Source organism: Lampris incognitus, chromosome 8 (assembly GCF_029633865.1).
Source record: "Lampris incognitus isolate fLamInc1 chromosome 8, fLamInc1.hap2, whole genome shotgun sequence".
NCBI lineage: Eukaryota > Metazoa > Chordata > Actinopteri > Lampriformes > Lampridae > Lampris > Lampris incognitus.
Genome location: NC_079218.1, coordinates 19,167,011 through 19,186,797, shown reverse-complemented (window position 1 = coordinate 19,186,797; position 19,787 = coordinate 19,167,011). Strand labels below are relative to the sequence as shown.

Genomic DNA, 19,787 nt, shown 5'->3' with positions numbered 1-19,787 from the left:
ATTATAATTGTTTGAGTGCTGAAAGACTAATTTGTCAATCATTTTTGCCTTACATTGCCTTACGTATATTTTAACTGTTTGCTTCTCAGGGTAACAGCGCAAATCTGTCCGAGGCACTGAGTCAGTATGAGGAACAGCTTGGGAAACTCTCATGTCCTGTGGACTACTCCAAAGAGGTGGTGTGTGTGCCCTCTTACTTGGAGCTGTATCCTTTCATGAAATCTAAACAGTTGTACCAGGTATTGCCTACAGTGCTCTACTTGAATTTATCAGAAGTATTATGGTACCTGACGCTGATGATGTCCTGTATGTTAAGAAGCCTGAGAAAGGCTTCTTGACATGTAGCCAGATAGAAATAGAGCTGTAGAGATAGATAGATGAATGGATATATATATATATATATATATATATATATATATATATATATATATATATATATATATATATCATACTCTATTTAGTTTTGTCTCATGTCGCTGCATAATTAATCATAAATAATCAGGCATCAGGATTTTATAATTACGCTATTGATAAGTAATTTTGCGATATTGAAGTGTTACTTTAAATTATATTTTCAATATATCCTATTCGTTAGTCTCAGCATATTTACTTTAAGGGCTGCACAATAAATCATCATCTCATATTGTGATATTAATTTACACAGTAAATAATCATTTAGACATTTCTCCCTCCCTATTCGGGAACACAGACTATGGGTTAACTTTCTTCTGAGTTGTTGCTGCACATAAAAGTAATGAAAACAATTTAAAACCACTACACTCAAAAGGAGTGCGTATAGGTAACGACTGATAATGTCATCGTTTCTGGCCACGCTGATGTTTAAGTTGTGAAATGCAATGAAAGCATTTTGTTCTCAAAGGCAGTGTTTAAAAAAATGGGATTATTGTCATCTTGATATTTGGCAAAGTCATAATTTTGAAGTAATATGATTTGTGAGTATCTAATTTTTTAAGGACTAAAACTGAAAACAAGTTGAACAAACTACAAAAAAAGTTGTCCATTTATCGCAAATACCTGTAATGCACTTACAGAAAATATTGCAGTATAACTTTTTCAATATTGAACAGCCCAAACGCCGTATCAGTTGTGCACGTACAATTAACAATAAAACACATAACTTTCAAAAAATGTTTGTTTATGGTGTCCAGGTAGCCAAGCGATCTATTCTGTTGCCTACCAACACGGGGATCGCCGGTTCAAATCCCCGTGTTACCTCCAGGGTGGTCGGGCATCCCTACAGACACAATTGGCCGTGTCTGCGGGTGGGCAGACAGATGTGGATATGTGTCCTGGTCACTGCACTAGTGCCTCCTCTGGTTGGCCGGTGTGCCTGTTCAGGGGGGAGGGGGAACTGGGGGGGAATAGCGTGATCCTCCCACGCGCTATGTCCCCCTGGCAAAACTCCTCACTGTCAGGTGAAAAGAAGCAGCTGGCGACTCCACATGTATCGGAGGAGGCATGTGGTAGTCTGCAGCCCTCCCCGGCTCGGGAGAGGCGGTGGAGCAGTGACCGTAACGGCTCAGAAGAGTGGGGTAATTGGACGGGTACAATTGGGGAGAAAAGGGGGGGGGCGGGAAGTGTCACGTGACAACAGTAGTACTCATTGGTATTGGCTAGTTTGATAAAACTTTGCTTAACCATTGTGCTGAGTAAAGTCAATAAAACAGTATACAGCAAGACGGCTTCTTCGAGTGAAGCAGAAAACAGGGTCATGTGTGCTCGTACTCGCCCGCTGTGGTGTAAGAGTTGACATTCCTCAATGAGCAACTTCAGCTGGGTGTTTTACACGGTGTGGAAGAAGTAGAAACCTCCTGATCGCCGCTTCCCTGCCTGCTGGAATGTGAAGGTTCTTCTCCTGCTGGGTCGCAAAGGGGAGAAGATGGCACTGTTTTATTAACCCCTCTGTCACGGTTTTTTTTTTTTCTTGCTACCCTCTTTGTAGGTGTTTGGTTTTACCATTGTATGCTGAAAGTTACCTGATTGTATTTTTGTCTCATTTTTTGGGTTGGACTCTTTCTTTTTTGCATGTGCTTTCAAGCAGGAATTTTAGGACTGTTTGGATTTGTTTCACAGATTTGACACACTGAAATGTAGAGTAACAACCGTCTTACCCCAAGCGCTTGTTCTCTTGGTATTATTTTACACTTCAAATCTGAATTATACAGCTCATTTATGTGTGGTAAGTGAATGCATATTCTCTGTCCACTTAAAACTGTTTGCTCGTTTGAGTGGTTTTTTTTTTTTAAGTATTTTTTTTTTCCCGTTACTGTTGGTTGGGTGATTTGATTCTTGTTACTTTTCAGGATATCTTAAGGCAGCGTGACCCTGCCCAGCGGAACCGAAGAGCTCAAGTCCAAACGTGTTTTAAAAGGGAAAAGGATCCTCACTTATCATGGCACACTTTTTGTGCTTTGTATTGGTTTTTATGTGATGGTCTCTATTGCTTAGCACCTTTTAGTTCTCCTGCTGGATTTTTTTTTTTTACATGTTCGGTTTTGAATTTTCTGAATCTGTATTAGGTGGATGTAAGGGAAAATTAATGTAGCTTGCGCATACAGAGGGCACACACATCGCTTTGATCATCATAGTGGTGCTTTGTTACATTTATTTATTCAGTTTTAGTTCACCGAAAGCTGTTTGATCCTACTTAAGAAAAGTAACTTGTTAAACGGTGGTCATCTGCAACTTCGAATTTGCCGAGGGATAGATTTCTTGACTCAAAAAATTAGTTGGGGAAAGATAATATCCTAAAATCACACACACTTGCAATAACATCACTGAAAGATAATTATAGGTATGAATTTTAAACATGAAAGCAATATTCGACACAACTGGAGCCACGTAGTTGGGGCAAGTTTTTGCTATGGATTGCGTATTTCTGTAAAATAGGTCTTTTCTGGTAAAAAAATTAGCCAGGTTTTCAACACCACCACAGGGATAGGACCAACTCGAAACATCAGCTGGCACTGACTCACAATCTTGCATTTCGAATGGGCGGGCAAGTATGAGGAGAGGTTTTCCGCCAAGGGAGCACAAATCTGCTCGAGGAACAGTTGATATGTGGACAGATGGCGTCGATGGGTCATGTGAGTTAGGTCATAAAAATGCAAATTACAATACATGAGCAAAAATTGCAATTAGAGTTCAGAATATACAGTTGCATATATTGCCTTAAGTACTTGCATGAATGTGGGTAATATACCGAGGGATAAAACTCTACTGTACCCTACATAAACGCCTTGTATGGCACATCATGAATTTTCTAAACCTGAACCACAGTGTCGTACAATACTGAATAATGAGGAATCTTAATGTCAGTGACTGCTGATTATGAACGTCATGTCTCACCATTCACTGGGCCAGTCCACCAGTCTGTCAAACACAGAGTAGGTTTGGTAAAACAAGCGACAGTGTGCCCAATAGTCACTGTCTGCAAACCAGATTCACAACAGTGTCGGTGTGTATGATGTTTTACTGACCACTGGGAGGACGATCTCTGTTCAACTGGCCTCCCGAGCTTTGACTTCAGTGGGTAATGTAACGCATGGTTTCAGTTTGTCTCTCATCACACTTTTGGAAAAACTCTGATCGGGGGCTTAGAGAGCGGGAATGGAGAAGGGGATGTGTGTCTGGAGATGTGAATGACAGTTTGTAATGTTTATTTTATTTTTTTTTAGTTTCTGCCCCTGATGTCAGAATTCCTCAGAATCACCAGGCGGGGTGGGCCCAGCAGTGCAGCAGGGGTGGAAATTTCAACTGAAAGAGTGCAGCACTATGTTTTTTGTTTTTTTTTTTGTTTTTTTCCAAATTGAAAGTGGTTTTACTTCAAGTCATCTTGTCCAATGTTGAAATTATGTCTGCTATTGATGTTTCTTAAGGTAGAGACGGCATGTAGACATATCTACAGCCCAGTAAAATCAGATTTAGGGTTAACTTACACTTTAAATATGGATTACATTGCACCACAACAATACCATAAATGATGCATTTCATGAAGACTATGAAAGCAGGCTTTTTGAAAAATGTTTTCAATAAATAAGATATGAAGTTGTTTTGTTCTGGCATCATGAATGGTATTCACTGGAGTTTGATTGTTGCGTTACCAAAAAATTTAATCAACACTTTTTTTTAACTTTGTCTACTCCAGTAATTAATCTTAGCTATATTGGTTGATCTGGTATTTTGCTGGTTTTTATCATGACAAATAGTTGACTACAGTTGACCTATAGCCCTTGTAACTCTGCCTTTACAGTTGAGCAGATATCTTGTCATATCTTTGCATCATTATTATATATTATATTATAATATATAATATTCTAATTATATCTTTGCTCATTATCTTTGCATGAGCTCATATTTGCTTATGATATCTGCTCATATCTGCAAAGACAGTTCAGTCCTGTAGCTATCCACCCTGCAGCAGGTGAATCTAATGTTCCCCCAAACACCTTTTTTACTCTGTCAACAACTGCAAAACTTGCAGACAGGTCTGACAAGCTGTCAAAGCCAAAAATGCCGACTGAAGCGTTGCACGCAAGCATTTCCTTACTGTTGCATCATGTCTTCATTGTGTCACTCCTTCAGGTCATATGATTGCAAATTATTCAATGAAAAAAAAAATATTTTTTTTTGCAGGTGCTATATTTAAGCTGTAATTTAGCCGGGAATTTCTAGAGGAAAGACGCTGTATAGCCGGCGGTAAGAGGTTTTCAATGCACTTTGTCTGTTGGTGATGTTCTTTGGGACCCTCATGCGTCTTTTATTTGAATGACTTTTTTATAGGTCTAGGTTTAGTTACCTTTCAGAAAGTGTTGTCCAAGTGTGAAGCCAAAATGTCAGTGTGTTACTCTCCTATAGATTTCATCCAATGATTTATAATCTCATAAATGACAGAATATTGTTACACTACATCAAAATAAACATGACATGTATTTTTTTCCCACATGGAAATAAGAGTATAAAAAAGTTTATTACATAGAAGACTGCACAAGTTATTCAGAAGATTATCTGTGAACCCGGTCATAATCATTACATATTCAGGTGAAAAAGGAAGGGCTGTGCCGTAAACTGTTCTGTATCAGCGTTAATCCACAAATATTTACAGCCAATTTAAAACCTTGGAAGTGGCGTCAGACGGGATGTCTGAACTCGGTGTTTCTCAGACATGTAAAGATGCCTGCTGATTTCTGAACTGCCTGTTGATTTCGTTGAGGACCACATCTGAGCCGGGGTCTTCATCCACTGTGATGGCTCTGTCTCCAGATGGACTGCCTGCAGTGGGAACACACACCCAGTCACCACCTGTCGTTTGTGTACATCACTGTCATAAATACAGTTCAGCAGGGAGAGTTGTTGATTTCGTGTTTGAAACGTACATTGGCAGCCAATGCACTGTAAAAACTGCTTGCCGATGTCTTGAAAATAGGAAACTCGACTTGTATAGAATTTTTCAATGTAGGGGTAAATGTGCTCCAAAACAGAGTTCAGGATGTTTTGGGACAGTTTATTTGTGCTACATGTATTTTAACCATTTTAGATTATTTTTGGTAGCAGTAACGTGGCATTGATATTTTATTGTATTTTGAATGTGAAGCCTATCTTGTTGGGACTTATCGAGAATCATGGTACAAAAAGGTAATATCTATTTAGAAATATTTAGACAAAATAATTGCTAAACTGAAAGTTTATAAAACAAGTTTTAAGAGCATATATGCCTTTGGACTAATTTAAAGTAGCCATAATTTCCCCAGCCCACAGCCATGCAACGCAAAGACAAAAACACATCCAAACTACAAAAAAAAAAACATCCAAAAAACAAATTCACTGTCCAAGAGAGATAATGCCAGCCAGGATGATGTCAGAACTGTTGGTCTGCATGGGCTAGCAGTTAGCTTAGCCTGCCCCGCTTCCGCGTCCTGTCAGACCGCCCTCGGTGCTTCCTCTTCGGGCACAGCTCCGAGCAGGGCCGTGGTCCCTGGGCCCACAGGATGCAGCAGACCAAGCTCTCCCAGCCGTCAAACGAAGACAACTTCACACGTGGACAAAGACACTGCATGGATGGTACTGGGTGAGGCCGCTGTAAATGTAAGTTCGTGCCACCATCTTCCCACACCGGTACTGGGTGAGGCCTCTGCAAATGTGAGTTTGCGCCGCCACCAAATGATGTCTGTGTATTTGGAACAAAGGCATGGCCCTGCTTGCAAAAGCATATTTATAATCAATGGTAACAATTTCTACCATTTATTTGCCAATGCTTGGGGCCCAAAATTAAATGTTTGGATTTCAATTTGCATATCTTGGTGACTCGTGCTTCTACCTTGAGACATCGTTCTCATCTGCCTAAGGACAATTTTAAACCAGTCATCAGTGGTGAAACATGAGACAAATACAGGACTGTTCAACTAAGTCCATGTTTACATTGGAAAACAAAAAGTTAATGGTCAAGCTCTGTCATAGCAGTCACTGGAAAATGCTTTCAGGCAGCCTTGACTCTCACGCATGGTGAAATGTCAAAAGGTGAACGATGGCACGGCTAAAGGGATCAGCTGATGGTGAAGAAGATTTACATGAGCCCCGTCTAGTAAGCCATGCACTATTCTGCACATCCTGATTATCGTAATGCAGTTGTGGTGAGAGCCATAGAGTATATATGCATGGATAAAAAGAATGATCTGTATCTGCCCATCTGTCTTCATGAGCATCGGCATTTTCCGAACATTGGCAGCATTACCAGGAGTGGGCAACAAAAAAAACAAAAACAGTATTAATAATGGCAGATTGTCTCACCAATGCCACTGAGCTGCTCAGAGTAGTCGCTGACGAGGAAAGAGGAGGAATTGGAGGAGTTATTGGACTGGGACGACTTGAAAGACTGAAGAGATGTTACTCTGGTAACTGATGATTTCTTTGCAGTTTTTTGTGTCACAGTACGACTCCATTCTGTGAAAAGACAAAGCTCTTATGCTCTTATTGTGCAGATACAAAGCATGTAACATACTGATAAATGTTATGAAGGGAAAAGAAAAGCCATTATATGAAAGAATGTGTTAAATCTCATTAAGCCACTAAGAGAGGAAGATGCAAGCCATTACCATGACCTAAGATAGGTTAAGTTGCAAAGTCCCCCCCCCTTTTTTCGCCCCAGTTGTATCCGGCCAATTACCCCACTTTTCTGAGCCATCCCGGTCATTGCTCCACCGCCTCTACTGATCCGGGAAGGGCTGCAGACTACCACATGCCTCCTCTGACACATGTGGAGTCACCAGCCACTTCTTTTCACCTAAGAATGAGTTTCGCCAGGGGGACGTAGTACATGGAAGGATCATGCCACCCCCCCCCCCCAGTTCCCCCTCCGAACAGGCGCCCTGACTGACCAGAGGAGACGCTTAGTGCAGCGACCAGGACACATACTCACATCTGGCTTCCCATCCACAGACATGGCCAATTGTATCTGTAGGGAAGCCCGAGCAAGCCGGAGGTAACACGGGGATTCGAACCACCGATCCCCATGTTGGTAGGCAAAGGAAAGGACCGCCACACCACCCGGACACCCTAGGCTGCAAAATTTAATGTGAAATATTCATACCGGAGTTTTCTGCCAATCTCAGTTTGCCACAGCACAGATAGGTTCTCCACTGCTGCCTCACATTTTCCTTCACCGCACAATGGAACACAAATATAAAGAACCCTAGCAAAGAAAATGTCATGTGAATGTTTTGGTCTTATACATCAAGTGATGTTTACAGAAGTCATCCTTCAGGATCAGGAAATGAATTCTTAATAGATAAACCAACAAAAAAGTATCAGCTCCATTGGCTTGAATCGAATGATATTTACTAATCATAACAGTGCTGGAAAAATGTGCACGATAAGTGTTGCCATGTTTGTAGTAGATTCATTTTGAGTGATTAGCTAGAGCCAGATGAGGTATTAGCTTACCTTGAAAAGAGTTGAAGATGGCAAAGAGGTACATGAAAGGGAGGTTGACCGGCCCCCAGGCAAAAAAGGCAAAGCCCCAAGTGAGGCCCAGGAGGATGGTGATCCCCGCCACACTACGTACATCGTGCAGCACATTGCGATGGTGCATGTTGTGGGGGTTCTGCCTCTTTATCCGACATAACTGGACCATCACCACAGCAAACATGATGAGGTTGAACAGAAAAATTACACAGAAATAGGCCACCACTGCCACATAAAAGGCGACGTCATTTTTCAGCCAACAGCTGTGCAAGAGAACAAACAGAGAAGAATTAAGGGGGCAGTTTTTAATTTGTTTCTGATTTTCTTATGTTGATGGAGAAGAGTTTTTTTTTTTTTGGCAATTACTTTTTCAAATTGTTACTGTGCATATACATGTTACTGCAAATATAGCTTTGAACAAATCCTATGAGGACGTGGGACTCACAAGCCATCTGTTGAGCCATCAGTAAACTTTCCATAGGTAACAAGGCCATAGTTATCCTTGTCAACCGCAATAACGATGATGACCACAATGAGCGGGATGCCCCAGCCGACCAGCGAGAACTTGAGCATGTAGTGCGATATATAGGTGTTGAAAACCTTAACAAGGGCCAGGTACATGTGGACGGCCTCAAGCCCCATCCAGGTGAAAGAGGCCAACAGGAAATAATGAAGGAACCAGGCGGTGGAGATGCAAAGGCCCACAGCTTCTGGGTAGAGAGCCAGCCATGCATCCATGAGGAACACCAAGTTCAGCAGCAACAGAGCAAAGCACAGCTGGATGAGGAGTTTAGATGGGATGTCCTTCTGCAGCTTCCTGCAATGTGTAAAGAGAATTTGAGCCGTCTTAACAAACTCTGCTCATTGAACGGGTGCGTCACAGCGAGTCTACTGTGTGTAACCTTAACAAGTTCACTAAAACTGTGCACTCAGTGATCGAGAGGAACTCGTATCTCTAACTCACCCAAAGGCCAAATAGGTGAGGAGTGTGACAGACAGAAAGATGGCAGAGATTCCACAGCCGATATATGTGATGTAGGTAAGGATGTTGGCCTGGACCCGGCTGGTTATGGGTTTTCTTGAGAGGTCCTGTAAGAGGAAAAAAACAAACAGGAGACAGACTGTCTCTTGAGAAACAAGCACATCATGTTGCACTCTTGAAAAGCAGGGAGACATAGCGATTTAGGGAGATTGTTTTCAACCAGACAGGCTGAGTTTAACACCCTTCTAAAAGCAAGCACTGATCCTGCTGAGGTGCTTGTAAGCGAGAAACAAGAATCCCAAACACCTCCAGGGGCTGTGTGTGTGTGTGTGTGAGAGAGAGAGAGAGAGAGAGAGCTCAGGGATGGTTGTAACACTTTGTCTCAGCACCTCTAACTCGCAGAATTTTTGTGTTAGAGCTCTCATATTTTGACACAAAGTGCCCTTGTTTGTCTACTACAAATAGAAATGTTTCCAACGTCTCCAAATATCACAGAATTCATTAATTGATTTCAAATACAAGGCGTTCCGTTGTTACATCCTGCCCCACTTTCAGGATAAGTTGTAACACAATAAAAGTGTAGAATGAAAAATTAAGACCACACCACAAAATATGCATCTCGATAAGTTTATTGCACATGTGCTTACACTTCAAAATCTTGTGATTCACCAAGAACAAAAAGAACTCACCGCTGACTTAAATCACTTTAAGAATGACTAATCCACATTGAGCTGTTTAAAACTTTAGAGGAACTTTCTTCGAGAACATATTTTATGCACTAGGCTGAATGAAGAACAGTGTCATTGTGTTTTTATTTGCCCTTGACAGCGGTGCCGATCCTTTTAACGTTAGAAGAGCTTTCTTAGAGAACATCAGCTATTTAGTTCAACTTCAACTTTTGTCATGTGTAGATACAATGAAATTCTTGTGCTCTGGCTCGCTCTGCCTTAACACAAAGGACACAAGGACAAAAGACACACCATCCCCTAAAAAGAAATACAGTACATGAAAACGCAACATCATCAGGTGCATATGGGTGCGTCAGCTGTTGAGCAAGCCAACTGCCTGTGGAAAGAAGCTATTACTGAGACGGGTGGTGTGTGATTTGACGTTCTGGCAAGGTTTTTTTTAGATGGAAGGAGCGAAAACACAGTATGAGCGGGGTGGCTGGTGTTCTTAACTAACTAGGTCCCATATTACCCATATTCTTGGATACCTCCATTGACTTCCTGTAAAATTCAGAATAATCTACAAGATCTTATTGATTACATTTAAAGCAGCACATGATCTTGCCCCAGTTACATTTCTGATCTTCTCATTCTTCATTCCACTTCCCAACCACTCGTTCGTTTATCCATCACCCACTCCAACTGCAAACCAAAAGGTGGCCGTGCCTTTGCAGTTTTAGCCCCAAGCCTCTGGAATAATCTTCCCCAATCCATTAGATTTGCTGAATCTTTGGACTGTTTTAAGCGTCTTCTAAAAAAAAAAAAAATCTTTTCAGGCAAGCCTTTTTATAGATCCCCATCCCTGCCTTCTGTTTTGGTTTGTTTTTAGCTTGGTCTGTTACTCTCTATGCCATGTTTTATATTCATTCAACTTATTTTATGTATTTATTCATATTTTCTGTATTAAGTGTAAAGCACTTTGTAACTGTGTGTGTGTTTTTTTAAAGCGCTATATTAATAAACTTTTACTTACTTAATGATTTTTTGGGCTTTGCTTTTGGAGCCAGTGTTATATTATGAAGTTGTGGTAGTGCCATGCCAATGATTTTTGCTGCGGTCTTTACAGTCCTTTGCAGCAGTCTGCAACCCTGAACAGTCAGGTTGCCAAACCACACTGTGATACAGCCTGTCAAGACACTCTCCATGGTACTATGATAAAAGTTCTAAGAGTTTTGGTTCTCACAGACAAAACTCTTGAGACGCCTCCGAAAATACAGTGTCTGCTGTGCCTTTTGAGGACTCAATTGGTGTCGAGAGACCATGTGAGGATGTCTGTGATGTGTAAACCGAGAAATCTAAAACTGTCCACAATTTCAACAAATGACTCATTGATGGAAATAGGAATGTGATTTTCTCTGATCTTTCTAAAGTCAACAATGATTTGTTTTGTCTTATTGACCTTTAGAGAGAGGTTGTTATCATGGCACCATATGGTTAAATCTTCTATGTCCCTCCTATAGGCCCACTCATCACTATCACTTATTGGTCCAATCACTGTGGTGTCATCTGTGATGTTAATTATGTTTTTTGTTGTTATAAATGTGATGGGTCCTTAGGTTAATGAACTCACCGGACAACACAAAAATCTATTTCGGATTTTTTTTTAAATTCTGAATGCTGCCTCACTTCAATAGGAGTACAGCGGTCGATAGGAGAATAGAAGGATTCACTTATGCTGTTTATAAAATCCCATGCCATACAAATATTCACAATGAATTACATTAGTAATGGCTCTTTCGCTGGGTTACAACACTGTTCAACATTAACTGAAATATCAGTTAAGTTCAAAATAAAATCCCGATCGCATGAAAATAAAATACAAATTATACCCCAAATGAAATACAGTAGTGGGCTTTTGCAGCCACGTTTCAAGATGGCCTCTTCAGCGTGGCCAGCCAAGAACAGCCACAGCAAAACTGGCTACCTAGTCAAACATTCACAGTAGTTGGTTCAACAACCTCACAGTATCAATAAGAGAATACCGAAATAAAATACCGAATCGCTACAAAATAATATGCACAAAATACCGAAGTACGCACCGCGGGTAACGCGCAATTTTAGAAGTACCAGTAAATGCAAATAAAATCAGAACACGCGGTTATGCATACTACGCAATTCAGAACCATCCGTGCAAAATAATACTCCATCTCACTCTAATAACTCGTAAATATACATTTTGAGATCTTAGGTACTGGATATGAACATTATTTCTATAGGTTGAATGTACATTTTAAAATATTTACCCCGATGCAGACTGCTATGCATCTCCGCCCACCTTGCTTCACCCCGTCCTTGCTCTGACTGAAACTAGGCGTCGCGCGTGTGACGTTATAACCCTGAGTCGAGCTTAATCTCTTAAACGGGCAGTACAAAATTACGTTTCACAGCAGGAAGAAAGATCGGTTCTTTACCACCCGGCTACATATATGGCAACCCAGTCATGTGTCATGTGTCATGTAACCTTAACCCTAACACTAGACTGTACAATAGGGGACTGAGACAGCAGCCCTGAGGCACACCAGTCCTAAGAACTAAAGTAGATGAGTAGGTTTTAAATATTCTCATAGTCTGGGGCCTGCCTGTCAGGAAATCAAATAGCCAATTACAAATAGAGTTGCCCAGACCAAGAAATGAGTTTCAACACCAGTTTGGATGGTACAATAGTATTAAAAGCAGAGCTGTAATCAATAAACAATATTCTGACATAGGTATTTTTCTTTTCAAGGTGTACTAAAGCAGTATGCAGAGCAAGTGAGATAGTGTCATCTACAGATCTACTGGAACAGTAGGCAAACTGTAATGGGTTATGGGTAGCAGGAATGTTACCTTTTATATATGATATTACCAATCTTTCCAGGCACTTCATAGTAAAAGAGGTCAATGCAACAGGTTGGTAATCATTAAGGCAAGAGCAAGGTGTTTTCTTAAGTACAGACACAACAGTGGTTTTCTTAGAACACAGTGGAACCACACACAATGACAGGGACAAGTTAAAAATGTCAGAGATAGCTGAGTGTAACATGCCTTGAGGACACGGGAAGAGATGTCATGCATGCCAACAGCTTTACGAGCCTTAACCCTTTTGAAAGTTTTACTCACATGAGTCTCTGTCACCTGTAGATCGACTTCATGGGTCGCCACTGTGCTGGTGTCACTGGGTCCAAATTATGAGCTTCAAAGTATGGATCAAAGTTGTTAAACTCATCCGGGAGAGAGGCAGAGGTGTTGATAGCCACTCTGGGTTTAGATTTATAGACTGTAATCGCCTGCAGCCCCCTCCACATGCCCCGCAAGTCACAGCCACTGTAGACATTTTCCAGTGTCCCAATAGTTTCTTTTAGCGGCTTTGATGGCTCACCTTAGGTCAAACCTGGATTTTTTTTTTTTGTAGGATTCCTTGTCCCCCGATTTAAAAGCAGTGGTACACTCCCTCAACCTCAGGTGAATATCGTTGTTAATCCAAGGCTTCTGGTTGGGGTAGGAGTGAATAGTCTGTACTGGGATACAGTTATCCACATAGAATCTAACATAGCCAGTGAGTGATTCAGCATACTCATCCAAACCTGAGGCTGAATCCTTAAAGATTGACCAGTCTGTTGATTCAAAACATCCCTGAAGTTTGGATTCGTGTTCTGTAGTCCAGCACTGTACTATCCTCGCCATGGGCTGCGCGCACGTCACTTTCTGCTTGTAGGCATGAAGCAAGAGCACTGACAGGTGGTCAGATTTCCCAAAATGAGGTCGTGGGATAGAACTGCAAGATGCCTTGAATGTGGAGTAACGGTGGTTGAGAGTCTTAATGCCTCTGGTTGGGCACGTGACATGTTGGTAAAATTTTGGTAGCACATATTTCAGGTTAGAGTGATTAAGTCCCCCGCCACAACTGACCTTTTGCAAAGTACCACCCCAGAGCAGTTGTTGTCCAATCCTACCTTAGCAATGGTTTCTATGTGAGAGAGGTCCATCAAGCTTTCAAAGGACAGCAAAATGCCAAAACAGTGTGCCTATGGGAGCTGCAAATCGCATACTAAGTTTCCAAAACGTTTGAAGGGGATGTGATTTTCTTTCTCTCTGGGAATGCCTTGGAATCCCCCAGGAGGAGCTGGAGGGCGTTGCTGGGGAGATCTGGAGTGCCCTACTTAGCTTGCTGCCACCGCGACCCAACCCCGGAGAAGCGGCTGATGATGAATGAATGAATGAAAATAACATTATCAAGGTATCTGATGAATGTAACCAGTTTAGTCTGTGGCCATAGATACCTAACTTAGCGATAGCTAGCACATTAACATAACTTTGTTATCCTAATCACAGGTTAGCCAGGTTCCAACTGTCATTTCAGAACATAAAGATCCACAGGGAGGGTCGGCTAGGCTCTGGGACAGTCTCCGGCCAGTCTGTCCTCCCCATATCCAGCCTATTTCAAAATGTTCTCCCCCCTCCGCGAGCTCCAGGTGAGGACCAGCCGTTCAGCAAAATCAACCCACCCGCAGAGGCTTCTCATCAGCCTTATTTCATCAAAAATCTCGGTCCCAGTCCGGCCAACCCCCAGGAGCCTAAACAGAACCCCTGGAATAGCCTGGATAAAAGAGCACCGTGGTGTACCCTGGCCAAAGTCAACACTATAATATGATGATGTTGGCAATGGATTTTGAAAAAGATTCCAATAATAGCTGAAATATTTACCTTACCCTACAGTGCAAGATCACAATTGGTCCACAATGTCATTTTGGGTATGTTTCAGAATTAGTTGATGGGGTTTCGCATTCTTTGATTGCAACCAGTAAGCCTTATCCTCACTTACAGCTGCACCCGGCGGTCCGGAGTCCACGCAAGTCAATGTTAATTTTAATATTCTGAATGTATCCCTCCACCACATACCGTAACACCTTCTGACTTGATATGATATTGAGGATAAATTACTCCAAAATACAAAACGTTCTTTCTCTGAGAATTCTCCCTTCTTCCTTTGTGTTTTGGTGTTTTCGAAGTACTTCCTGGATGGTTCTGAAAAGCTTGACGAGTGTAGCAACAGTAAATGGGGGGGGGGGGCTTTGTGAAACGTCAATTGAAATGGCCTTAGGGTACAAGTTCTCCTGCCTGCTGCTCCATACAGTTCATCCAGGCTTGTGGTGGTATGTAGACAGCAGTTAACAACACACAGGGAAATTCCCTTGGGAGACAGAATGGTCTGCACCTTATTGTTAGTTGTTCCAACACTGGCAAACAGGACTGAGAGACTATTTCCATGTCAGTGCACCATGAACTGTTAACAAAGAACCCTATGCCTCCCCCTTACCTTGCCAGTAGTTGTAATGGAACAGCCCATGTGGTGTACAGAAAAACCTTCTGGTTGTATAGCCCTATCAGGTGTATTAGGGCCCAGCCAAGTCTCTGTAAAGCAGAACACACAACAGTCCTTCATGTCCCTTTGACAGCTTATTCAGCAATTAAGTTTGTCCAGCTTGTTGTTGAAGGACTGGGTGTTAGACGCCAGTATGCTGGGAATCAGGGGCCGGGTAGGATGCTGTCGTAGCCTCACCAAAATGCCAGTTCATTTACCTCGCCTCCGGTAGTGAACAAAAAAGTGTGTATGTGTGTGTGTAATCTGTTTAATCAGAGTTGCAGTGTTGACAGATGTATGTAAAGTGAGGAAGCTGATGGATGATGAGAGAGACGGAGAAGAAGGAGGATAATGCTTTGTGCAACCAAACTTTTCAAGACCAGGAAAACGTGTCGGATTGCAATCAACCATACTGTGAGTGTAGAATGGGTGAAAGTTTGGAGGGATGGGATGAGGAAGATATGGAATGGTGTATTGTGTCAAATAGAAGAAAGAAAAGGCTAGAGAGGAGAGAGAGAAATGAAGCTTGGTCAGATCTTAGTAGTCAAGGTGAAGGGCCACTACAAAATAAAAGTAAGAGCTGATCAGGAAGATTCAGCACAATGGGAGACGGAGAAGGAGTGGAATGTCGTAATTATGTTTGGGAGAGAGACAGTGCATTTTCACCCAGTGCGAATGACCAAAGCAATTGAAACATTTTGAAAGATCAGATTTGCCAAATTCCTTAACAACCGGAGTCCTTATCTCAGCCATTGATAAACAGCAACAAGACAAAATCCTCAAGTTAGATACGCTTGACAGTGTAAGGATCACAACACATATCCTTGGTATAGTGGCTAAACTGAGAGGTGTCAGTTTAAATGTTCCACTAGAAATAACTAGGGAGGAAGTCAAGAAAGATATCAGAGGGGGGAAAGTGTTAGATGTTAAGAGACTTCAGAAAAGCAAAGACAGTATAAAGAAGGACAGTCTGTCAATGTTAGTGCAATTCCAGAGCACACTTCCTAAAGAGATTAAAATGGGGTGGATCAATTATAGGGTAAGAGAATATATCTCAAACCCAATGAGATGCTACAAATCCCAAAGAATGGGACACATAGCCCAACAGTGCCACGGTGAACAAAGATGTGCAAAATGTGGAGGCAAGCATGACTATGGTAAATGTGCGAAAGACACAATACTGAGATGTTGCAACTGTGGAAGAGAACATAGTGCTGCGTATGGGGTGTGTGTAGTCCAGATTAAAGCAAAAGAGGTACAGAAATACAAAGTAATCAATAATTATATGATTATAACCTGTGCAGAAACTTTAAAGACAGTAAATGATGAAATGCAAAGTACAGTAACATATATGGTGGGTGGTGAAGGAAATAGTGGTAGCCCTAGGCCTTTACTGCAGAGAACAAGTAGGCCTAAGATGCAGAAAGACAGAACAGGAAGAGCTCCAATAATTCATGAGACTCAATGTTCCAATAAATGCAAGGTGAAAGAGGACTCGTTGGTGGCAAATCAGACAAGTTTCATAGCCTTCAATTCTAAAATAGTAAATGTGGCTATCAAGTAAGAAAAAAAGTGAGAGAATTAAGACAGTGGTGAACGCAGAGTTTTTGGGTATTAAAGAATATAAAGCAGAGGCTATTCATGAAATGTTGAAAGTAAACACTGATGGAGGGTCTCAGGGTAATGATTAATATTGTTTTTATGGTGATCCACTTGGATCCACTTGGAATGGAAGGCGAGAAGCCTCATTGCTTATGGCCAATGATTTAAGAGATATTTTTCAGAATCAGAACCACAACAGGATGTCTTATGTGTACAAGAAACTTGGCTAAGACCCCATCTTGACTTTATTATACCAGAATATAACTCAGCTCAGTACAACGGGGGAGACTATCAAGGTGATGGTTGTGTTACATTGATAAAAGATAGCATGGCCTTTCTTTTTTTTGTGGATTTTCCCCCCTTTTTCTTCCCAATTGTACTTGGCCAATTACCCCACTCTTCCGAGCCGTCCTGGTCACTGCTCCACTGCCTCTGCCAATCCGGGGAGGGCTGCAGACTACCACATGCCTCCGCCGATACACGTGGAGTCACCAGCCGCTTCTTTTCACCTGACAGTGAGGAATTTCGCGAGGCGGACGTGGCGTGTGGGAAGATCACACTATTCCCCCCAGTTCCCCCTCCCCCCCGAACAGGTGCCCCAACCAACCAGAGGAGGCACTAGTGCAGCGACCAGGACACATACCCACATCCGGCTTCCCACCCGCAGACACGGCCAATTGTGTCCATAGGGATGTGCCCGACCAAGCCGGAGGTAACACGGGGGATTCGAACCGGCAATCCCTGTGTTGGTAGGTAACGGAATAGACTGCTACGCTGCCCGGATGCCGCAGCATTGCTTTTCTAATATTACCATCACTGACAGACAGACAGACATCCATCCATCCATTATCAGAACCGCTTATCCTGCTCTCAGGGTCACGGGGATGCTGGAGCCTATTCCAGCAGTTATTGTGCAGCAGGCGGGGAGACACCCTGGACAGGCCTCCAAGCCATCACAGGGTCCACATACACACACACACGCACACACACATTCATACCTAGGGACAATTTAGTACAGCCAATTCACCTAATTACATGTCTTTGGACTGTGGGAGGAAACCGGAGCCCCCGGAGGAAACCCACACAGACACGGGGAGAACACGCAAACTCCACACAGAGGATGACCCGGGATGACCCACCAAGGTTGGACTACCCCGGGGCTCGAATCCAGGTCCTTCTTGCTGTGAGGCGACCGCGCTAACCACTGCGCCACCGTGCCGCCCACCAACAGACATGGAATATGTTATTATTAAAGTGTGTAATGCAAATATCAATCTCAAAATAATCAACTTTTACAATCTATGCAAGAAGTTGAGTGTTGAAATGTTTAATGCAACTGAACATGGTAGTAAGAGAAATCTGGTACGGTGAGTTTGACGCATATAATAGTTTACTGGGTAGTAAACACACAGATAATAACAGCAATGTGGTTGAAGAACTGTTGGAAGAAAGATCACCAGTCTGTCTTAATGATGGCATATACAGAAGTGATCTATCATATCTAGATCTAATGCTAGTTTCTAAAAATATAGCATGCTCATGTGAATGGACGTTAATGTTAGTTCAAGCATAGGAAGCAATCATTTTCTAATTTTTTGTTCTATAAATTTAATATGCATGCCCAAGAAAAATATGTATTAAAGAAACGCTGCTTTGGAAATGCTGACTGAGAAGATCTTGAAGAATAACTGCATAGAGAGAGTTAATTCAGTTTCAATGAATGGTAATACAGAAGAATGTGCTTTTATAGTGACTAATGTAATTTTGAATGCTGCTTTGAAGAGCATACATATGAGTAGAATAACTGGGAAGAGGAAAGTGGTGCCATGGTGGATGTGATAAAGCTGTTAGAGAACGAAATAAAGCATTACGAGTATTAAGGAGTAATTTGAATCAAGAGAACTTAATACACTATAAAAGGAAAAAAAAACTCTTACTCGTAGAGTTATCACATCCAGTAAAAAGAATGCATGGAGGAAATACTGTTCTACTATAGGTAGAGAACTGAAACTAGGTGATGTATGGATTATGTTAAAGAAAATGAGTGGCAAAATGAACTACACTTAAATTCCAGCGCTAGAGGATGGAGAAATAATTGCTGTAACAGATAAAGAAAAAGCTACTATATTTGGTAAGAGATCAGAACAGATCAGAATGATCAAGTAGGAACAGGCGTATACATCCAACAAATTCAAATTAATTTAGGGAATAAAATTATAGATAAATTATAAATTGAGATGATGGCAATGCTCGTTGGTCTTCAGTGTGTGGAAGAAGTGAGACCAGGCAGGGTGGTGTTTTGTACTGACTCTGCAGCAGTACTTTTAAGTTTACAGACTGTGAAGTCAATCAGGGAACATCTCATGTTTGAAAATGTTTAATGTTTATTTGTAATTCAAAGATTGGTAATAGGTGCAGAATTTTATTGGATACCTGCTCTTGTGGGAATAAAGAGCAATGAATATGCAGACAGGATGGCTAAAAGATCACTAAGTATGAGGCATATAATTGACATACCATTTGGAAAAGGGAACGCTAAAGCACTAATAAAAAAAAATATCGAAACTTTGGCAGAAAAAGTGGGATGAGGACAGTAAGGCCAGAATATGCTATAGAATACAAAAGACAGGACACAGTGTTAAAGGGAGAGTAGAAGAAAGGAGGTAGTTTCATCCAGGTTAAGGTTTTCTCACACTGGTTTAATTAAGACTGTTTCTATTGGGAAAAGTAAATTCACCAAGGTGCGCACACAGTGAAATAACTGAAAATGTGGAACACGTAATAATGCACTGTGACAATTATAATGAAGACAGAAAGGGTAAGGTTGCAACAGAGAGTGAAAAGAGTGAAAGAGGCTGGACGAGGACGGGGTTTGGAGGGGATATTACGAATGGGGATAAGGTGTGGGAAACACAGAGAGGGGTAACAGATTTCTAAATACCATAGGGTTTTTTTCCCCAGACTAATTTAAACTAGATCCTGTTTTGCGTACTCCGGTACGGTAGGTGGCGGTATGCACCTAAAAGTTGGTATTACATCCGCGGCAAAGAGGTTCTCCTCGACGACGACGACGACAGACGTATGCAGGTCAGCCGGGGGTGCAGACTTCATGGGCCCTGAACTTGAAATCTACAAGATCCAGTTTTCTTTAGGT

General features: G+C 41.7%; 2 protein-coding genes across 2 annotated transcripts in view; one reads left to right on the top strand and one right to left on the bottom strand.

The window, feature by feature from the left end:
* sms (spermine synthase) overlaps positions 1-4,078 on the top strand; it is a 31,885-nt gene extending 27,807 nt beyond the window's left edge. The window contains exons 10-11 of the mRNA XM_056284972.1: positions 90-205; positions 1,795-4,078. Of these exons, the coding sequence (XP_056140947.1) occupies positions 90-205; positions 1,795-1,825 (147 nt within the window). The 3' untranslated portion in view covers positions 1,826-4,078. The remainder of the gene's footprint in view (positions 1-89; positions 206-1,794) is intronic.
* Positions 4,079-5,179: 1,101 nt separating this feature from the next.
* The window catches only part of LOC130116305 (adhesion G-protein coupled receptor G2-like), a 34,212-nt gene continuing 19,604 nt past the window's right edge, over positions 5,180-19,787 (bottom strand). The window contains exons 18-23 of the mRNA XM_056284224.1: positions 8,945-9,069; positions 8,426-8,797; positions 7,960-8,243; positions 7,607-7,708; positions 6,808-6,960; positions 5,180-5,292 (exon numbers count right to left, since the gene is read on the bottom strand). Coding sequence (XP_056140199.1) covers positions 5,180-5,292; positions 6,808-6,960; positions 7,607-7,708; positions 7,960-8,243; positions 8,426-8,797; positions 8,945-9,069 — 1,149 coding nt within the window. The remainder of the gene's footprint in view (positions 5,293-6,807; positions 6,961-7,606; positions 7,709-7,959; positions 8,244-8,425; positions 8,798-8,944; positions 9,070-19,787) is intronic.